The following is a 23,964-nucleotide window of genomic DNA, read 5'->3' on the forward strand; positions in this document are numbered from 1 at the left end:
TGACCATTAAAATATGATAATTGTTCTCCATGTTATCTATTGAAGGATTAGGATTCTGTGATTCCACTTCTTTGTACGGGTTTTAAACTGCAGATCTCTGATCTATATTTTTAATTATAAGTCAATTTACATTTAACTGAGCACATCTATATTTAAAACATACATATTTTCTTCAGTGTTTACTATGAAAAGGAACCCATACATTACCAAATGTTCTCATTTATTATTTTTGTTACTTATTTTTCATTACAAATGTTGTCATGTTCCCATTCTCAGGGTGCTGCAATAAATGGTATCCTTAAACAACATCTTAAAAGAATGCTACATACTAAAGATAGCATATTATAAAGCAGATATATTTCAAATAAAATTATCTTTTATTTACTTATAAAATGTATTTACACCCAATCTCTTGCCAAAAACGAATCAAAAGTGACTAGAGAAAAGACAAACAATGGAACTAATTAAAATCAACCTAACAATAATGTTTATTGGAGCCATGTAACTGAATCCCAAACATGGTTGTAATCTTCCAGTAAAAAGTAAAATAAAATAATTATAATCAGTCAATATAATCATATCCATAGTATATCAGGTTACCTACCTATTCCATGGTGATGATAGAGCATGGATGTAACACCATCAAAACGAAATCCATCAAAGCTATATTCTTCCAACCACCACCTTATGTTTGACAGAAGGAATCTTAAAACTTCCCAGCTAAAATATTAGAGAAATATATATTTAAGCACAATGTGTATAGTGTTTTCCTTAATTGTTATATACCCTTTGCTAAGAGTGTTAATTAAATCAAAATCTCTATCTTAGGAATCATGATGTACAAAGAAATATATCATATAAAAACCCAGAAAATTGCTAACATTCACCTCATTTGTTTGATAAAATTCATTCTAAAAGGAAAACTTATTAAATTTCTTTAGCCTCAAAATTACTCAGAATCTGGGAAAAACTAAGAAAAAAATGTGTAACTCTGTTTCTTGTTCAATGCTCTATCCTCAACAAACATACACTGATTACTACATAGTAGTGTTTATCAAAAAAAAAATCTGTTACTTATCTCTGAATTTTCAAGATTTTTCATGTAATATAACCAGTGACATAGTTTCACCTTTTAGGAAACATAATTTCATTATCAGTAGAAAACTACCCTCAGCCTTTAGTGTTTCTCGCCTGAAAATATTTTCTTATTCTACAATTTCAAACAGATATAGTTCAGAATAAAAAGTAAAAGAAAAAAATACATTTAAAATCAACTATAAAATAAGCAATATAACATTGAGTAGACTATTGTTTTGTGAGGGTAAAAAAAAAAGAGATCTAATTACTAAAAAAAAAAATACATGTTTAATAAAGTAAAAAGTTCTACAAGTTAAAAAGTCCTTATCCATAAAAACAGAAAGAAAACAAAGAACTATTATAACTCAATTAAAAACACCACACGCAACAAGACTATTTTGGACAATTGAAAAGAGGGCATCATCAGTTAGTATTTTCTTTGGTCATACAGTTATGGTTGAGTTCTCTATCTCATTATAACTGTGGTTTTAAGACTTTAATACCTCATTTAGTTTAATGACAAAGCAGTAATAGTGTACACAATTCTTTAACCCATTTGAAATTTATGTATTTTTTTTTTAACCTTCCATACATTAAAGCAATCTGACATAAGTGGAGATTAAGTCATCACAATCGGCTTCAGAATTATAAATCGAAACCTTGGGGAAAGATGAGTGTTGTTAGTAATTAACTGCTTTAAGTAAAGTTACTTTGAGTTTTGAAGAGTTACTGAAAGCTAAAAAAAGAAATGAAAAAACAGATATCCAAGCAATCAAGCAGACAAGAAAGGGAGCCAAGAGGTTCTAGATTGTTGGGTCCAAGCCAAGATGAAGGTAGAATTTGCTAATGTTGCCATTAAGGCATATTCACTTAGGATTTAAAGACAAAATATTCTGTTTAACAAAAAGAAATGAATACAAAGAGGCATTCTACAAGATCAAAATCACTCCATTTTGTAAGGGGATTTCTAATATCTATACTTTTTTGAAATTTTTTTAAATTAACAAATTTTATTTTTTTAGAGCAGTTTTGGGTTCACTGCAAAAAGCACGTCTATACTTTTTTTTTTTTAACAAGGTTTCAATATGGGTATTTCAGAATGAAGACAGGAATAAATTTGCTCATCAAAAATCTTTGGTAAACAATATTTTTAAAAAGATACATTTTTCTAACTTGTCTATTTGATTGGTAATGTATATTTTATTTCTGAAAGGTAAAATGAAAGTTGTTTATTGCCCAAAATACTCCCAAGCAGGAACAAAATGTGTTTAAATACTAAATATCTTGGGGGTAGACGTGTAAAGATAGAAATATATAAACCACAGATCACAAACTGGCCCTGGCTGACAGACACCACTGTTCTGTTTAGCTTGCACAGGACAGTTGACTCTTCAACAACATGGGTTCGAACCACACAGGTCCACTTATACAAGAATTTTTTTTCAATAAATATACAGTCAACCCTCTATATTCTCAGATTTTGCATCCCTGGATACAGAGGGCCCACCAAATTCACCACACTATGCTGTTTTATATAAAGAACTTGAGCACCTGTGGATCTGGCATACAGTGGGGCTACTGGAACAAATCACCTGCAGATACTGAGGGACAACTGTACTTGAAATTTTTCAATTTCTGTAGATGGAACACATACTTTCTGGTTCCTCCCAGACATAAATGTCACGAACTGATTGTTTTCCAGGTAGACACAAGTTCAAATGTGAAAACTGTGTCCTAATATCTACAAAGATAAAAGAAAAGAGAAAAAAAGCTACTGATGCTACAATTCGATAAAAAGCAAAAAAGGAGGTGATGTGAATTTAATAACTGAAAAGAAAGTATTGCCCAATATCACAGAGTTGATTAAGGGAAGAGTTACTAAATGTCCCACTGATTCCAGTTACTGCAGTACTGAATCTATTTCCTTCCTGACCAAAAGAAGTTACAACACTGCATTTAACATAATTGGCTGTAACTATGTGAGTAGATAGACTATCAGTATGAATCAACAGAAAAAGAATTTCTTTTGATAATCAGAAAAGAAACATTAATGAAAATGGAGCATATAATTAAAAAGTTCAACTGGGTTTAAAAAACATTAAATTCTATTCTTTGGACTCTAAAATGCTCTTAACATAAAGTGTAAACAACATAAACAATTCTTTAATAAATCACCACTAGATTAAACTGATAGAAGTAAATCATATTTGTAGTGCTTCCAAAATAATTTATTTTATTATATTTTATGAATCATTAATAAAATATAAAATAGATGTGTTGTCTATAGAGACAGAAGATACAGCTGACCTTTGAATAAAATGGGTGTGAACTGAGTAGGTCCACTAATACATGGATTTTATTTTTCAGTAAATATAGTATCTGTATTTTTATTTTACATATCTTTAAATAAGTGTGGGGGAAAGTTTGTGTTTACTTAGAGATCACAAATATATGGAATCAAAATAACTAGGGTTTGAGTCCTGATTCTATCCAAAATGTTTCAGCTTCCTGCCCTTGGGTGAGTTATTCATCCGTTTCTTTGCTTTTGAGGCAGAGATAGCAGGATGTGGGTTTCAATTGTGCAGGGGTAGGTGCACCTAAACTCCAAGTTGTTCAAGGGTCAACTGTACACAAAATTTTACAGGAGAGCAAACAATCTAGAATTAAAATAGTAAAGAAATAAAATCTGTAATTTTAAAATTTATTTTTAATAATTTATTCTTATTTTATTTTATTTTTTGGAGGGAGAGGAGGTAATTAGGTTATTTATTTATTTATTTATTTATTTATTTATTTATTTTAATGGAGGTACTGGGGATTGAACCCAGGACCTTGTGCATGTTAAGCACACACTCTACCACTGAATGTTTTATTTTTAACAAAATATTAAGAACTACATTCAGGAAAAAAAAAATCAGATCTAAAATTTTAAAGTTAGAAACAGCAAATGGAAGGTAAAAGTTAAAAGTATTATTTCATTGGTTATACATATCTTCTAAAACTAGATTATTAAAAGGAGTTAAGTAAAAAAATAAACTTATAAGGATAATATTTTATAAATAATTAACCTTTGTTTAAGAAAAAAAATAAACTACCAGTGCAGGAAACAGGGGGAAAGACAGTCTCAAAATAATGTTCCCAGTATTTCTGTAGTCCAAATTTTGTGTCTCTTACCATCTTAGCATGATAAATCTAAGACAGACTGATTCACTCATTGTAAACTCAGTGTACTGATGAAACTAATTTTAAAACACAGATGGCTTGCATTCAAGTCACAAAATCAGGGCTTTGAGACCAAACAAGACAGAGAACCAGTAAGACTGAGGTCTGAGCCTATAAATAACCAGACTATACACATGAGTACTTGTACATGGACACAATCCAGAACTCATAAAGTTGAAAAATAGTAGGCCATGGAGGGTTAACACTGTCATTAGAGAGAAGATGCAGCTTTCTTTTTTTCTTTTTCTTACACTATGTAAACATCCAACTTAATGTTGACAACGTATTTGATTATTATATAAATATATTTACCCCAGGTCAATGAACTTAAAATTACAAGAGGAAAGCTGTGCCAAGGGTCCTCCAGATCACCTCCAGGTTCAGTGAGTCACTGGAAAGACTTACAGGACTTAGCATAGAGTTTATTACATACAGTAAAAGGACAAAAAGCAAAATCAGCAAAGGAAAGGGCACATGGGGCAAAGTCTGGGTTCTAGGAGTAAGCTTCCTAGAGTCCTCCTCTCCTGATGGAGTCGCATTTAACTCCTCTGGCAATAAACTGTCACACTTGTGAAATGTTGTGCACCAGAGAAGCTCATTAGTGACTCAGTTCTCAGCAAATGTATTGGGGGATGGTGGAATCTTACTATATAATCTTATGCTAAAAATCTAAACATAAAGGATCTCCAGCTGAAGCACTCTGTTCTGTACCATTCAGCAGTCATGTGGACAATGAAATTATTAAGCTTATAAATGGATGAACTAGTTCACTGAATCTAAGATTTGCCTCTTGATTAGAACACCAGAACAAGCTTAAGGAATATATACCAGTGAAAATATAGATTTCTCAAAGATGTCTATTACTATTTCTACTGTCATAATTTTCAAACTCAGCACCCATAAATTCCATTTTTCCTTCTTTGAGGGGGCTGAGAAGGCTTATGATGTATTCTAAATTATGACTGAATTACAAATAACACTCAATGTGCTCTGTAGTAATAAATGAAGTGAATCATCTCAATTGAATGGTTTGCCTTGAGTCAAACTAGGAAAATGTCTAGCAAAGGGTACAATAAAAAAGGCAATTTACTTTTTCGACTTCAAAATGTCATCAGACAGCCCATAACACAGTTGATATATCTAGTTGATTAGTGTCTCATAAAAATATAGAGCAGAATTTAAGAGCACAGTTTTACTCTGGGGTGCGTCAGCAAGCAAGGTGGGGCTTTCACTAAGATTATTCCACTGACAAGAGGCTTTTAAAGTCTATCCTTAGAAACCACAAAGCAGCCTAGTTTCCAAACAACTGGAGGAGTCGGATGCTAACTTTTAGAAGGTAATGCTAAAAAATATATACCTTAGTGGCCAGCTTGAATGTGTTTGAGAAGTAACCTATTTTAGTTATGAGCTTTATATTCTAAACTAATTAACACATAAATTGGAAGTAAATACTATGTCATCCATACTGCCTAAGATCGACTGATTAGCTTACTCACATATTTTTATGAGGCAAAAGCAAAATCCCTAATATCCAGAAAAAGTTTATGAAATGCAGCTAACTTTCCTGTGAATCATAAACCACTAAAAATGTTTAAATCACAGATGTCTGATACAGAAACTGAATACATCCATGGATAATATATACATTTAAGGATTTCTGGCAATCAGAATAATCAGGATTCTAATTGGTTTGGATGTCTGAAATATTCAACCTGTAATCAAGTAATGAGGATTTATTAAGGAAATTTTGTCACACACAGATAATTCCAATATTAAGGTTTTTAGGAAATATCCCAGAAATCAAAAACTGTTGAGTGTCTCACATTTTGCCAATGAACTTTGTAATGAAATAAAACATAGTTAAATTTTCTTGGGAAGCAAGTATAATCTCATGTAACAACATTTATTAGATAAAGTTTTGTAATTCAAAACTATTTGCCTAACGTTGTGTTTATTTGTAGTCCTGAATAACTTCTAGGATTTTCAAAATCAGCAACTCAGTTCACTGGACGTTACTAACCCTACTAATATTGTATACTAATAAATAGGAGACATGATTAAGCAGTGGCTAAATATCAAAAATACAAAGAAAGACTATATATTCCTCTTAGCTATCCACAGTCTTTGAAGCCAAAATGGCTATTAAATAGTACATTATAAAATCTGAAAGCAAAAATTACATGTTTTGATCTGGATATTTCAACTGAGGCAGCAGACTGATCTTGAACAAAGAACATACACTGAGATTTTTTTTTCTTATGTAGAAAAGGTATAGCATATCAAATACAAGAATCTTAAATCACAATGAAAATAACATTTTTTAAGGAAGATATTTTAAAATGTCATCATTGAAAAGCAGGTAATATCTAATCTATTTTTTTTAAGTAAAAAAAAACTTCATCTATCAATTTAACTTTAATTAAATTAACCAATAAAGGGAAAATGCTATATTTTTGCTTTTTAATTTGTCAACAGAAATTAAGCTTTGTCAGTCAATTGGTATTGAAAAAAATTTAAAAGATCAAAAAGTGATTATTCGTATCTAATACAACATAGTATCATCTACAATAAAACGTATCTGGGTTTTTAGACACAGAATTATATTGAGGCTACTGTATATATTAATTTCAGATAAAATTCGGTAGCAAGTAACACACAACTCTAATGAGATAAATTGTTAATTCAGCTACTAAAAATCTATAATAATATGAATTTCAGAATATAGGTTTTTATTATAAAATATGACTTTGAAGTTTTCTTTTCTATATCACATTACTTTTTGGATTTCAACCTGCACAACTTTATTTCATTTAAATTTACTATTTAATCATATTATATCTACTGAGCTCTGCTTATCTATATTCATTAATACAATTATGAATTTTCTTTCCCTTAAGGCCTAAATTGTAGCTAGCTTATTAAATATTGAATGAAAATTACCTCTGTTTGTATTATCTATAAGTCTACTCGGGTATTCTCTAGGAAATAAGTAGGAAAGGATAGCATATTGTACCTTTATATGATAAATGCTGCCAATTATACTTTAACCAAAAAAAAAAAAAAAAAATACCGGACTTGAGAAATTTTCAAGTCTCTTTTTTTCTCTAAATTTATATTTTTAACAACCTGCTCAAGTAAGATTAGAAAAAGGTAAACTTCAAGGGGAGTGTGGTTGTATCTGTATACATGTATGTGTCAGGAAGAGGGGCGGAGTGAGTAAAGGACCAGCAGTGAAAGCAAAAGTGAGTTTTCAGTCTGATACCAAAAAAAAGGGACAACTCTAAAATAATTACCCACTCTGATAACTATTGCATTGAGTGATTTAGATTAAAATTAATACATTTCCATATCATTTATTTTTAAGTTGATTTGTATTTCTTTGTTTCCTCACAAAGATTTTTACTAAAGCATTAATGGTTATAAAATATAGTATTAAAATTTGGGCAAAACTTGGAAACATCTTTTTCAAATTAGAGAAGCCAAAAAGTTGAGCAGTCCAAGGTCCAGAAAGTAGAAAGCCAAGCTAAGTCATCCCCTATAATGAAACATAGGTGAAGTACTATGTGAAATTATTACATATCTCATCTGAACAAAGCGTTACTTTTCTCCAGAATAAATCACTACAGCTTAGCTAATTACATACGCATACAAATAGGCATATAGATACACATTCATGTTTTTCAAACAAGGTTAAAAATACTACCTTATCTATAGAATGAAGATAATTACTAGTCCAGATTAAAACTGATAGTGACTTAAACACATATAGATATTTATTATTGGCAAATATTAAACCATAATAGGTAATTAAACCATAATAGGTTAAAAGCATATTTTAATGGAAAGAGTAACTATTCATATATTTCTTCTTTTTTATTTTTACCCTTCTGATGGACTTATTTCTAATAGATTAACTAATATTTAAGTAAACTATTATAATACTTCTAATATAGAAAAATACATTCATGAGCTTGATAATTTTCCATCATCTTATTAAAATTTATAATTAGATACATAATGTTTATTTACTTATTTTTAGCCAGCTTCATTTCAAAAGATGACTTGAGGCAACTTAAAGATAAATACATCTAAACAGCACCAAAAGTAAATGAGAAACATACAGGTGAAGGCGAATAAAGATCTTGCAGATAAAGAGGAGGTATAAAGCATCTGGGAATTAATGTTTTTTTCTAGTCTGAAATAATTATTTTATAAACTATAGTGACTCTAAGAGGATTTTCCTTGGCTATCACCCCCAAATAATATTTTAAGACAATATTAAAGGAAAATATGATTATAGTTTATATAAAGCTAGAGATAGACTACTAAGGAAGTTGTTTTTAGCATGCAAAAATGTATGCAGAGACTAGAAATGGAGAAGCAGTCCAGGGAGGAGATGAACTGAGGAATGAGTATCAGTTGCACAGGGATAGAGGCAAGGCCAGGTGAAAAAAAGAGAGGACGCCCAGCTCCTCAGGAAATGGTGTGTGTGTTGGGGGGGGGTGGGAGGAAGGGGATGAGGAAAACTCTAGTGGAGGGCTGCTATTAATCACATTTAAATTTCAATTATCAATCCTTCAGCAGTTTTCACCAACCTTGCTAAATAATATATGTCTCTTTAATGTATTATTTGTACACAGCCCTACAAACAAAGGGGGTTAGCATTTAATGGGCTGGCTGGAGTATAGAATAGATTATATGGATGTTATATAGGAAAGAAAAAGAAATTCAAATTCACTGAGTGTCGATGGCTTCCAGATCCCACATATTACAGCCTCTTTCCCAACCAAGTCTCAGCTTTTCTGGACTCCTGCCCCAACTACTGGCCTCTCAACAGGTCTCTGCTCTTTCTGTCAGTCTTGAGAATCCATTCCTTCTCTCTCTCTCGCTCTCTGTGGCTCCTTCATCCTTAGACTAGCCATATGATTTCTTCTTTTTTCTTCTCCTTCTTGTTCCTTTTCTAACCTCTTCTCCTCTCTCCTCTTTCTCTCTTGTCAGCCTCTCTTCCTTTTAAATCATCATTGATGGGGCAAAAGCGAAAGCCTAGCAAACTAAACTAGCTGTTGCTTTAAATTTGTTAAATAAAAAATAAATATTTAATTATTTTGAAAAAAACTAAAGGTATCAGGTGCCCTGGTTTGATGCATTTTATGAGAAAATTATGTCAGACTTCACTTAATGAAAATCAAGGAGGCATTTTTAACACATACACACACACACAGACACATATTAACACACATATAGCACTGAGCTTGGGGCAGGGTGAAGAAAACTATCCAATTTTGCAAAAATTGGTATAAACAAAAAACCTCCCTGAACCTCAGAGTGATGATTTTTGAAAAGACGGTACTAGACTATTTGTTCTTCTAATTTTGTATTTCCTAATCTTTTTTTTTTAAATTAAAGTGAAAGATTAATTCAAGATAAAAATTTTCCGAGTTTTGGGATACAGAGTAATTTGAATCACTTCACTATATGCTAAGATCTAAAAGTTCATCACATCAAATAATGTATTTTAGACATTAATGGAATTCTAGATGACATGGAAAGATAAAAACACATACTGAAATACAAAGCCATGCAGCCCATCCTCCCCACAAAAAGTCAAATATAAGAATTATTGGTCATTCCTCTCCTATCCAAACTCTACCTATTACTCAAATCTCAGTATAAGCATCACAAAATTTTCCTGAAAATTCCTTACATTAGCACTATGTGAAAGACGACAGGAGATAAACTGGTTCATATAATCGGTCCTCCCAATATAACTATAAACATCTATGTGGTAGGAACCATGTCCGATACATTTTTTTAAATTAATTTTAAATAAATTGACCTGAACTGAATTAATAAGGTACATAGAAAGTTAAGAAACTCAAATAAAGCCAATATTAACTCTGAAGCAGTTAAAAACAAAACTAATATACATTGCTTAAGAAATTTTGTTTTCAGAGTCATTGCAATAGGAAACGGAAATTAAGAACAACAAAACTCTTGACTACATCGGAATAAATGCAACTTAAAGATTACAGTACTTTGGAAACCTACAAAAGTGGCTATGCAGTTAGTATGATGTACATAGGCTTTTAGAAGGTTATTTTCACGAAGAAAACTAAGTAAGAAATTATCTTTTTGAAATACTCAGATTAGATTATCCTCTTCCTTTTTCCCCATAGTTTACAATTCCTGTTTAGGGGCCTTTTACAACATGTTTACCACTATGAAATGTAAAATCATTAAACTTCACTAATCCTATTTCCTTATTAATGCATGAATTTGTTTACTGTAGGTTTTAACACACGTGGGCATTCATCCGAAACATATACCCCAATTAAAAAAAAAGGTAATATATCCTAGCCTCTAGTTAGAGTAAATTCAGATTGGCCTGCATGTGTAGTCTACATTGGAATAAGAATGCTTATGATTAAATATTGAAAATTTCCCCAAATGTTACATAAATCTCTGGTGACGACAACAAAAGAAAGAAACCACAAAAACATCGGTATCCTTAAGGAATCATCAGCTTCTTTTTGTTTGCTCCAGTTATAAATTTTGCATTTGCACATTGCTGCCTAGATTTTCAAAGGGTTCTGCAATGATTAATTTAACAATCTACCCATATTGCTGTAATATAGCTGAGAACTTTTACATATATATATAATTTATAATATCCATATCAAGGACAGCTTCCTGGGCAAAAGAAGACTTCCAACATTCAGAACTGTTATTAGTGCAGAAATGGGGAAGCATCACCAAAGTACGACTACTCAAAAACTGACTTTTCAAGCTTAGGTGCCTTTCCCCCAAGGATATACAGAAATATACACAAACCAATGGTGTGTCTTCATGAGAGTCAATTTGATTTGATGATTGGGAGGTAAACAAAACAAATTTTTAAAAATTCTAAAAACCACAAATATGTATTGATTTATTAAATGCCGGACCTTATATGAAGTTCTTTGTGTGGATTATTCCATGGAATTCTCACAAGAATCCTCAGATGTATGCACATGGTAAGGGTTGGCAAACTTATTTATAAAGGGCCAGATATAAATATTTAAAGGCTCTGTGGGCCACACGCAGTCGCAGCCTGTGTTGCAATGACTCAGCTCTGCTGTTGTTGGGTCTAAGAGGTCACAGACAATGTGTAAAGGAATAAGTATGACCGTATTTTAATAAAACTTTATTACAAAAACAGACAGCAGCCAGATTTGGCCCACAGGACATCGTCTGCTAACTCCTGCAACTGAAATTCACATATGCCCAGTGTCCATATGTAACGTTCACAGGGCCGCAAAGCTGGCCAGTGATGAAGTCAGAATCTGAACTCAGGTTTCTTATTGCAGAATCAAAGCAGCCTGCTACTATTCATTTTCACCTCTTGACAGCAATTTGAAGAGCAATTTGTGGTAAAATAAACACAAATCTATTCTGAAGTAAAAGGCAAAGTGACAAATTTATGAGAGATTAAAACAATAGATGAAACTTCACATCTGCAGTGGATGCCGGTCCTGGGAAATAAAAGTTTGGGTTCCTCAGAGTATTAGATATGTGGTGAAAATCCTGAGGGGACTTTAGCTTGTGCTTACAAAATTAACTTTTTAAAAGAGCTCCAAAATAATCTTAAATGTCTATGGTGTGTTTCAGGATTCTTTTTTCATAAGTAAAGATAGAGGAAAAATTGCCAAAGTCACCCACCCAGAGTTATACACAGTTATCAACTGCCCAGGCACTTTGCAAATGTACAGTGTGCCATCAGGTTGAGGTTAATGACCCACATTCAGGCCAAAATCGTGCCCAGTCAGGGCAACCTGGCCCTATTAAGTAAGTCCCATCTCACCTGGGATAAAATCCAATCTACAGTCCTGGTTATAAGGTCTAAAATGACCTACCACCTATTTAATACTGTGACTTGCTACCTTCCACTAAGTGCCACTACAGTGGCCTTCTGTCTGCTCCTCAAGCACAGTCAGCTCATCTCAGCTATAAGGACTTCACACCTCTGCCTGGAATTCTCTGCTTGAGTCAGACCCCAGCTCAAACGTCTAGCAGATTTTAATCAAATGTGACCTCTGAGAGGCCTTCTCTGGACACCCACGGATCATATGTAAGAAACTCTCTCTTAAGCAAGCAATGTTATAATCGTGGTGCATCTACAGTTAGTTTTATATTAGCCCCTCGAGTCCCTTAGAATTAAGTCTGTCACTTTTAGCAAAATTAGTTTTTGTTGCTAAAAATCTCTAAATTGGGTACCTGTTGAATATCAGCATGTCACTATTCATACAACTGCCAAGGTCTTCTGGATCAGTGGTCAGCTGTCCCATGCCAGACCGTTATTTCCACACTAAGAGGGACTCTGCAAGCTAAAGGCTATGGTCTTATCTATTATACACAGATTATGGGTTATGTCGCATTAAAAAAAAAAACAAAAAACAAAACAAAAAAACCTTTGCACAGTATGAAAAAAGTAAGAAGAGGCACTATCTAGTTAAATCGACTGTGCTTCTTCCACTGAAAATAGTTCTTGAGAGAGATTTTATTTGAGAAATATAAATTCTACATGTTACCCTTTGATTAAATCAGGTAGTTAGAAAAGCTGCTTATTGGAGCTATACCATCTTCTCCCTTTCAGAAAAGTCCTCTCACAGTACACTGTCAATACATTTTACAGCCTGCACTGAAGACCACTGAATAGGTTTGTGACATTGGCATGTAGAACTGTCATTGTGAACAACTACATTACTCAACGGCCCCCAAACAATGAGCTACACAAGATAACTGTCAGAGTCAGGCTATGTCTGTTGACTCCTGAAGATGATTTCCTCTACCCTTTGGCTGCTGGCAGTTTGCATGCTGGGGAGATAAGGAACAGAAAACTACCCTTTACTGAGGTCTTTAATAGGTCAAATGCTTTATCCATATAATCGTATCTAATTTTTCTTTACACTTATACTGAGGGTTATCATTCTCTAATGACAGGTGAGGAAGCTCAAGACAAGAGATGTTAAGCGATTTTCCAAAATCACCTGAACAGATAAGTGAAGGATTAGGGTACTAGCAGACATCTCACTCCCCTGCCCCCCACCAACTCCAAAGTATCACTCAAAGCCAAGAAACTTTAAAGTCAGATTTCATCCAGACACAGCAACAAATAATTATAGCCCACACTTTTCTCTGCCCCCCAAATTAGTTTATAATTTTTGTTCCCTAGGTATTTTGAGGTTTTGCTGTCTCTTGTTATTTTTCCTATTTTGATATATTAGTGAAGTTCACAAGATTTTGGCTGTATCACAAGAAGCTCATGGAACTTGTAGCAATGTGCCAGTTCACTAGCCATTTTAACTTGCCTTTGTTAGGGCCCTCTTGCTCACAAATGCTTTTTTAAAAGTATTAATTACCATCACAATTCATTTCATTGCTAATATTGTTGATTACTAATGGTCAAACCTACTTTGGAAAGACTTATAATATGAGAATACTTTAATGCAGTTGTTAGAGACTGTAAACATATAAACTGCTCACAACAGAGCCTCAAAGAGCTCAAATTTGGCACCCGACTTATCATTAACATAAATATGTCACTCAAATTCATTTGCAGTCAGTTACATGAGGGATAAATGAAGAAAAAAGAGTATAAAAAATTAATAAAGAGGTAAAATGTCAGCAGAGAATGAATAGGCATATACACAAACATAAAGATCCAGAAAATAGTGGATATACACAAAAATTAGTATTGTTTTGAAGTATAAATTCTTCTTATCATAATCTGCTGATTTTTTCCAACTGTTATGATGTCCCATGTTACATATCTGGCCCACTGGCTCCAAATGTGCCTTCTTTTCACTGGAGCAACAGCAATACTAAGCCAGCAAGAGCAAGTCTGTACATGATCCTTCCCCATCTTTCCATCACCATCCGAGGATGTTAATAGCTTGACCTTTGATATAGCACGTGAATCAAAGAATAATTTCAAAGATCCTTTGTTTCATAGACACTTGTTAGTCTTTGATAACAGTTTATTTTATGAAAACTGTGTCCCTTTTAAAGATGAAAGGAGGAATATCTAGTTGAAGACAAATGCATTTTTGTGAATATTTGCAACATTTACAGATAAAAGGCCTACATTTGCTTCTCATAATTCATAAACACTTCATAAGGAAAGGCCTCTTTGAAGGTTTATGATCAGATTGAAACAAGAAAGAAAATGTGATTTTGATTAATCAGGGTCGCCCATACATTTATACCATGATTTTTAAGAGACAAAAGTTTGAAAGTGGCCCAGCAACCTCTGAAGGGCTGTCATCACAATGGCTGACTGAAGAAAAATAAAACAGCTCTCCAAACCTCCGATGCGTCTTGATTAACACTTGTGACCGCAGGTGGCTCCTCCTGAAAAGAAATGCACCACTTTCCTCTTTGGCAGTGACAGCTGTGTTCCACCATGGGCCAGAGGTGACCAGGGGCTTTCCAGTTCAGTTTTATATTTCTGAAGAACTAGACTGAGGGCATTGACAAGTTCCCAATTAAAAACATAAACGTAGTCTCCTTTCCCTCCTTTAACATAGATTTCCATTCACTAAGTATAGCGGGAGATTTAATCCAGTGACCTTCTTTAGGAATCCAATTTAAATTTAAATGATAGATTTTAAGATTTTTGACTAGATATATATTGAGGCTTAAAAAAAAACAGTAACCTTCACAACATACTCGAGGAAGAATAAATGAGGTTAAGACAAACAAAAAAAGAGAAAAGAAAAAAAACCAATGTCACTAAAGAGTGAGTGATTTTTCCCCCTATTACCTTGTATACACATCATTTACAAGTCTAGAAGACAAAACAGAACCAAATCTTGATAAACTAGGAGTATTTTGACAAAACTGCACTTCTGAGGTATAAAATCAATAGAAAACAACAGGATACAATGCATCTGTATACTGGGCAATGGCTAAGAAATTTCTGACTAAAATGTAATATATAGTCAGAACCCATCTGGTATATTACATTTAGAATTCCAAATTTAAGAAGGAGATAGACAAACTCAAGTTTGCTAATAAATAAAAACTCAAAACAGTGTAATGCAATAGGAAAAACAATTGGGGAGAAAATGGAAACACAAACTCTGGAAACAGAAACAGCCCCAGGGTTTAATACTCAAAGGCACGATATGTAGAAAAGTGATTGGATCTGTTTTGTGAGTGTCCATGGGTTACAAATTGGTAGACAGATTTTTAATTCAATATAACAAAGACTTTTTTAATGGAGAGACCTGTCCAAATATGGAATGGGCTACCCCAAGAGATGGGTTTCACACTAGTGAAGACATCTAAGGAAAAGCAGAATCAGGGATGCTGAAGAAAAGATTAAAGATTAAACCATGTTATTGAGGTCTCTTCAAAGTCTTGAGTCTATCAATTTTCTAGGAAGAGAAATGTGTACAATGAGACAGCTCCCAGATTGATAGAGAGCCTCTCAGAGTGAAATAATTACTAACATACAACAAATAATATTAGCTAGCAACAGAAACAAATGTAAATAAGATATAGTTTATAAGTGCTTCTTTGATGATCAGTTAGGGAATAATACCCAAGTACAATCAAGGTGACAAGTTTGAATTGTCAAAACCAAGATGCACTGAAGGAATCTGAGTAAAACCTCAAGAAAAATAATATACTGAGAAAAGAACAATGGTCTGTGTTATGCCTAGTAAGAGCAAACATTATTACTAATCTTAATAATATGCATTCATCAGTACTAATACAGCACTGATAAGAAGATACAAACACTAGTTGGTAAACCCAAACATTCCATTTATTACAGGAGTAGTGGCACCTGTTAGGCACGAATGGTCCATAAAATGTTTACTTTACCAAGATTATGTATCTTCTAAGACCATGCAACATTTATAGTGTTAATTATATGCTCATTTAAAAATCCTTAAAATTACTTATTTGAATTCAAACTCTTGGGAACAAAACAAAGGTGACTTGCTTACTAAACCCAAGGATCCCAACTAGCTTTTAAGGCATATACACCAGTGGGCAGGGTAGAGCTCAAGTGGTAGAGCACATGCCTAGCACACCTGAGGTCCTGGGTTCAATCCCCAGTACCTCCACTGAAAAATCAAATCAATAAATAAGTCTAATTACCTCCCCCCTGCAAAAAATTAAAAAATTAAGGCATATACTCCAACTAATGTTATTAGGCAGTATTTTTTTATATATTTCTTTTTTATATATTTCTTTTATATCCTTTCTCTTATGAATTTATTGTGAGTGTGACACCTATGGCTCAAACTAACCTAGGGGGAAATATTTCTGAAATCTAAAGTTGAGGATCAGCTCTGAGCCACAGTGATTTTAGTTAGCACTGATGTTCTAAGACTGCATGAGCAGCGGATGTCCTGATTTGACTAAATTTAAACAAGTTACTTTTAAAAAATTGATCTGAAAAGTTATTACCGATGTCAATATGCTTTTGAAAATGAAGACTATTGTCAAATGCCCATGAGAGGTAATACTTAAGTAACTATCAACGTTCTCATATATTTTCTTTGAACCATTTTGTTTCTTATGTGAAAAAGGATTTTTAAAAGTTTACTGAAACTTTTGATTTTGAGATAATTGTAGATTACCATGCAGTTGCAAGAAATAATACAGAGAGATCGTGTGTATACTTTACTTGGTTTCCCCAAATGGTAATATACCATTGAAAAGCTATGGTACAACATTCAAGCCAAGGTACTGGCATTGATATGGTCAAGATACACAAGTACATCACCAGTAGCTCTCCTGATGCCCTTTTATAACCACACCCACTTTCCTCTTGCCTTCTCACCACTATCCTTAATCCCTGGTGACCACTAATTAGTTCTGTTTTTTTATTTTGTCATCACAAGAATGATACATAAGAGTAATTGAACCATATCTATGTCCTTTTTTGAGACAGGCTTTTTCCTATCAGCATAATTCTCTGGGAATTAATCCAAGTTGTTGTGCAAATCAATATAGATACTTTTCATTGCTAAGTAGTACTCCATGGTACCAGTGTACAAAAATTTGTTTAACGATTTATCTATTGAAGCACACATGGCTTGCTTCTAGTTATCAGCTATTATGAATAAGCTGCTATGAACATTCATGTAGATGACTTTATGTGAGGAGAAAGAATTTAAATTCTTTGGGGAAAATACCAAGCATGTGACTGCTGGGCTGTTACGCTGCTTTTACAACCAATCACCCTGTTAACATTTTACATTCCCATCAGGAATGATCCAGTCTCCCTGCATCGTCACAAGCATTTCGTGTAGTCACTATATTTTATTTTAGTCATTTCAACAGGTGTGGCAATATCTCACTGTAGTTTTAGTTTGCATTTCTCTAATGACTAACAACATCAATTATATTTTATTTCATCTGCTTATTAGCCCTCTATATATATATTGTTCATGTCTTCTGAACATCTTCTGTGTTTTTTGTTTTGTGTTTTTGTGTGTATGTTTTTTTCTTTTTTTTAACGTGGAGTTTTGAGGCATCTTTGTATACAGGTGACCCTGAACAACACGGGTTTGAACTTGTAGGTTCAATAATATGGGGGTATTTTTCAATAGTGAATACTACTGGACTACACAGTCTGTGGTTGGTTGAATCCGCAGATACAGAGTAAACTCAGATACCGAAGGCAGACTGTAAGTTATACCCAGATTTAACTCCTGCCTTGTTCAAGCATCAACTGTATTCCAGATTTGAGACCTTTGTTGGATATATGGCCTACAAACATCTTTTTCCTTGAAAAAGTCTTGTCCCAGAAAAGTCTGTAGTTTTTCTTTTCATCATCTTAACAAGGTCTTTATATCATAATTAAAAAAATTCAATTTATAATTTTTCCCTTGCATTGACTGTGCTTTTGGTGTTGAGTTTAAGAACTCTTTGACTACTCCTACACTCTGAACTTTTTTCTAAAAGTTGCCCAGTTTTACATTTTAGATTATTAGTTCATGATCTATTTTAAGTTAATGCTTACGTAAGGTTTGAAATTTAAGTTGAGGTTAATTTTTTGCCTATGGATGTGTAACTGCTCCAACATCATGAGTTGAAAAGGCTTCTTCCATTGAAATGCTTTTCTACTTTTGTCAAAAAATAGTTGGGCATATTTGCGCAGGCCTATTTCTGAGTTCTCTATTTTGTTTCATCAATTCGTGTCTACCTCTCCACTGATACCACATAGAATTGATTACTGTAGCTACATATAATAAGTCTTAAAATCAGAGACTGATTCCTACCACTTTCTCTTTTACAAGACTGTCTTAGCTATTCTAAAATAATTGCTTTGCCTTTCCATATAATTTAAAAATAATCTCTGTCTATATCTATAAAAAAATCTTACTGCAATTGTGAGAGGAATTGTCTTAAACAAACCACTATTTATTTGAGGAAAAATGACATTTTTACTACATTAAGTCTTCTAATTTAAGACCACTGTTTGCATCTTCATTTATTTAGATCTTTTCTTCCATTGCTGTTTTGTAGTTTTTAGCATACAGTCTTGTTTATATTTTATTATATTTAGACCTTATTATTTCTTTTGAGAGAGACAAAAAGGGAGGCAGCAAGGAAGAGAGGAAGTGAAGAGAGGAATGGGGGGCACAATTAAAAATGGCATCCTTTTTTTATTTTAATGATCACATGTTCATTGCCAGTACACAGATATAACTGATTTTCGTATATTTTTCTTGCATCCTGTAACCTTGTTAAACTTACTTCTTAGATGTTGGGATTTTATTATTTGTTTGTTTGAATTCCTTGGGATTTTCTATCTAGGTAATCATATCATCCACAAATAGAGACAATTTTATTTCTTCTATTCCAACCTTGTGTCCTTTATTTCCCATTTTAGCTTTATTTCATTGGCTGAAACTTACAGCACTATGTTAAATGGAAATGGTGAGAGGACACATCTTTGCCTTGTTCTCAAACTTAGGGTGAAAGCATTTAGTTTTTAACTATTAAATATATTATTAGATGTGGTTTTTTAGTAGATACTCTTAGTCAAGTTCTGGAAGTCCTCCTCTATTCCTATTATTCTGAGCTGTTTTATTATAAATGGATATTTAATTTTGTACAATACTTCTTTGGTATCAACAAATATAATGCTAGGCTTTTCCCCCCTTCTTCAGCCTGTTAATATGATGGGTTATGTTAACTGATTTTTAAATCCTTAACAAGCCTCACATCTCAGGAAAAAACCCTACTTGGTTCTGGTATATAATTCTTTTCATGTATCAGTGCATTACATTTGCTAATATTTTGTTAAGAAGCTTTCTGTCTACATTCAAAAGGTATAATGAGTGGTAATTTTCCTTTTATAATACGTCTCTATCTCATACTGGTATCAGGGCAATACTGGCTTCATAAAATGAACTGTGATGTGTTCCTTCTTTTCCCATTTTCTGGAAAAGATTGTGTAAAGTTAGTGTTAATTATTGAAATGTTCTATAGGATTATCCATTGAAAACATCTGTACCTGAAAAAAAAAAGTAAAAACTTTGTATCACTTTTAAACCAGTGCAGTCAATAGATTTTTAGAACTGGTTTTAGAAGAATTCAAATCAGTGAAACACAGAATGAGATCATCTACATGTTATGTCAAGGTAGGTCAAATGGAAACACTATTTCATACATCCTGGTCTAAAAGTTGAGAGATATGAGATGGAGCCACAATAAAGTATCATGGGGTCATTACTGTCCAAGTGTTTTGTAAATTTTTTTCCCAATTAAGACAAATAAATATTGACTGTTTTTATCTACTGTGGAAGAAAAGAAAGAGAGAGAAAGGAAGGAAGGAAGGAAGCAAGGAAGGAAGGAAGGAAGGAAGGAAAAAGAAAGAAAGAAAGAAAGAAAGAGAAAAAGGAAAAGGAAAAGGAAAGGAAAGGAAAGGAAAGAAAAGAAAAGAAAAGAGAAGAAAAGAAAAGAAAGAAAAGAAAGGAAGGAAGGAAGGAAGAAAAGAGAAAGAAAACATCTGCAGATTTATTATTTGAAACTTAGAAATCAAATTTCATTAATAGTTATAGAATATTCAAATTATATACTTCATATGGGGTGAGTTGTGGTAGCGGTTTTTTAGGAACAGATTCATTTCACTGAAGTTGCCAAATTTATGTATGTAAATCTGTTCCTAGTATTCCTTTATTATCATTCTCATGTCTGCAGAGTGGCATACCTTAAAAACTAAATAGAAATAAAAATTTTGTTGTATTTATCCATATTTTTACTCTTTCTACTTTTTTCCTTCCTCACTGATATTCCAGTATTCCTTTTTTTTTTTTTTTTTTTAATAATCTCCTTTCTCAATGGAGGATTTCCCTTAGCTATTCTTAGATAGGTCTCCTGGCCACAAACTCTCTTAGTTTTTTTTCATCTAAGAATGTTTTAATTTACGCTTCATTCCTGAAGGATATTTTTGCTGATTTCTAGTTCATAACCTTGTAATAAATATCTTTATGCACACTGTATTTTTTTTAATATACAGTAGGTTTATAGCCTTAGAATAAAGTACCTTAAATAAAATAGCTCAATGATCATGCTGTGGCATTTTTTAACATAAGTGTTGACAAATTGTTTTCCAAAAAGATTGCTGAAAATTATACACCATGAAAAACAGTGCATAGAAGTAATCCCTATTCTGAGACAGAGGAGGGACTAGTTAACTTCAGAAGACTCTTCCAACTCCAAAGTCCATGATTCCAAATGATACCACTGAGGAGGATCATTTATCACGACAATTAGTCAGTGTTCTCCAAAGAAATAGAGCAAACAGGATATACAGAGATAGATATGAGGTGACTTATTACAGAAATTGGCTCATCCAGTTATAGAGGCAGAGAAGTCCCACAATCTGGCCTGGCCGTCTGTCAGCTGGAGAATCAGGAAAGCAGGGGGTTTACCTCAGTCCAAGGGGAACCGATGATGTAACTCATAGTTGGAGGCTTAAGACTTAAGAACCAGGATGCCACTGGTCTAAGTCCCGGAGGTAGGAGAGCCAAGAACTAGGAGCTCCAATGTCCAAAAGCAGAAAAAGATGGACCTCTCAGCAAAAGAGAGAAAGAGAAAAATTCACCCTTCCCTCACCTTTCTGTTCCACTGGGGTCCTCAACAAATTGGATGATGCCCACCCACAATGGTGAGGGTGATCTCTTTACTCAGTCTACTGAATCAAATGCTAATCTTTTCCAGAAACACTCATAGACACAACCAGAAATAATTTCTGCCATCTATTTGGCATCCCTTAGCACAGTCAAGTTGACATAAAGAGTTAACCACCACAATAACAAAGAAGAATAAACTCTGAAGAGCAGTGAGAAGTTTCTTTTGCCTTTGACATTCTTAGTTAATACCTGTTTATTCCCATGCCAGTTCACCTGGGCATTTTTGCTTCACTTCTCTCTCCTGGTCAGAAAGTTCACTGATGATATATATCCTACACTGAACTTCCTTTTCTAGAAAGAGATTAGAGATGAGTTTAAGCCATGCTACACTTTACAATAGAGTAAGTCCTTGAGAAAGTAAAACTACTTACTTCTATACTTAGTCAAAAAGTTATGACTAGATCCAGAGGTATTGGTGCTCCATTGCTGGTTTTTACCTTTTAATAAAATCACAGGCATTTTGGGGGCCTGAAAAACTGCTACATGTCTGGAAAGAAACACATTAACTAATGCACTCTTGGACACCTCTGAACCTGTGTATGAGACACTTTTCAAAAAGTGATCCTTTAAATTATATCAGAATAATGAGAATATATGGAAAATAATTTTAGTTATCATTTTGCCATATATTGCAAGAAAATGTAATTTTTCATTTCATTAGTTTTTTTCAAAAGAGATCTCAAGTGGTAAAAGCATTTGTAAGATTGGTATTGACACACTGGTCTCTGCCCTATGAAAACAAGCATAAATAACCATAGTGTGTAGATGTTCATCATCGTGGCTGAAGTATATCTGTCTATGCCATTAATTCTATAGAAAACATACCCTTCAATATGAACTTGATTCAAATCTATCTTGCAAATTTATTTATACATACATCCACATTAAGAAAATCTATAATTTTCCCATTTAAGTTTACACAAAATACAATGGTCTTATGATCTGCTATACCTGCGCATGTGAAAAAGAGAAATATATATTTGACATAGTGTAAAGGTACAACTATAGGCTATTATACTAATTAATTAAAATCGACAGGTTGTTATTTCTGCATTTTTATAGTTATATAAAATTGTTTAAAAATCAAAATAGTCATAGTAGTTAATTATATGCCATGATTGATATACGACAGATAGTACGGTGATGAAGTAGAACTTGTAAATTATTTAATACTTAATACACATTTCATTGGGGGGTGAGTAAAGTAAGTACTTGACAAAATTATGACTTTATGTGGGATGGAGAAAAATTATAAAGCAAATAATTATATACGTAACTGAAAATTATCTGCTAGGTTAGAGACATTCACATTTGAAAATTCTTTAGGGACTTAATTAAAATAAAAAAAGTCATTACTTCTCAAAAATATGATCAAGAGATTTGATTTTGGTTTTGCGTGTTTATGTTGACATTTTAAAATGCATTTTAACGTGAGGAAGGAAAACATCATTTTATATTTAAAATAAAGTTTGTGGGTTTTTTTTTTTCAGTAGGTCTCTTAGAGTAAAACCTTTTCATCATAAGCAAAACAGCATGGTATTAAAATGCCATCATCATTAAAACATAAAAACTTACAAACTGAAGTATTTTCATACCTAGGAAAGAACTGGACTCTATAAATCAGTTGGAATGCTAGAAAACAGGTCATAATTTCCTATTAAGACTATTGCTTTAACAAATTACTCAGGGCACAAATAAAATTAAAACTGAATGATATAAATTGTATCGATTAAAATGCCTTTTACTATGAGGCAGCATGGGAGGATAAAAACATTTTTGAAATAGAAATAATTTTTAACATCAAAACCCAAAGGAAATGGTAGGACATCTTGCATGAAAATATCTCATGAAATGTACAGAATATTCTCTCAGGATATATATTTTTATTTTAGGTACAATTCTAATAGTTGATAAGCATTTATTGGAGAGCAAATGCATGTTGTTGTAATCAAGTCAAAAGTCAGGCCACTCCAGAATATATAAGCAGCTCATACGACTCTATAAGAAAAAAATAAACAACCCAATCCAAAAATGGGCAGAAGACCTAAACAAGCAATTCTCCAAGGAAGACATACAAATGATCAAAAAGCACATGAAAAAATGCTCAATATCACTAATTATCAGAGAAATGCAAATCAAAACTACAATGAGGTATCACCTCACACCAGTCAGAATGGCCGTCATTCAAAAATCCACAAATGACAAATGCTGGAGAGGCTGTGGAGAAAGGGGAACCCTCCTACACTGCTGGTGGGAATGCAGTTTGGTGCAGCCACTATGGAAAACAGTGTGGAGATTCCTCAAAAGACTAGGAATAGACTTATCCTATGACCCAGGAATCCCACTCCTGGGCTTGTATCCAGAAGGAAATCTACTTCAGGATGACACCTGCACCCCAATGTTCATAGCAGCACTATTTACAATAGCCAAAACATGGAAACAGCCTAAATGTCCATCAACAGGT

At 33.1% G+C, this 23,964-nt stretch overlaps 1 protein-coding gene and 1 long non-coding RNA gene across 3 annotated transcripts in view; both read right to left on the reverse strand.

Annotated features, from left to right (window-relative positions):
- The window catches only part of GBE1 (1,4-alpha-glucan branching enzyme 1), a 243,324-nt gene that overhangs the window by 77,316 nt on the left and 142,044 nt on the right, over positions 1-23,964 (reverse strand). For both annotated transcript variants that reach the window (XM_032477376.1, XM_032477382.1), the window contains one exon: positions 605-720. In XM_032477376.1, the coding sequence (XP_032333267.1) occupies positions 605-720 (116 nt within the window). The remainder of the gene's footprint in view (positions 1-604; positions 721-23,964) is intronic.
- LOC116663009 lies at positions 8,666-21,649 on the reverse strand. The gene is made up of 3 exons (XR_004319010.1): positions 21,639-21,649; positions 11,061-11,062; positions 8,666-9,213 (listed from the first exon to the last, which is right to left on the reverse strand). It is a non-coding gene; the product is annotated as an uncharacterized LOC116663009 (long non-coding RNA).

Source organism: Camelus ferus, chromosome 1, assembly GCF_009834535.1.
Source record: "Camelus ferus isolate YT-003-E chromosome 1, BCGSAC_Cfer_1.0, whole genome shotgun sequence".
In the NCBI taxonomy this organism is placed as follows: domain Eukaryota; kingdom Metazoa; phylum Chordata; class Mammalia; order Artiodactyla; family Camelidae; genus Camelus; species Camelus ferus.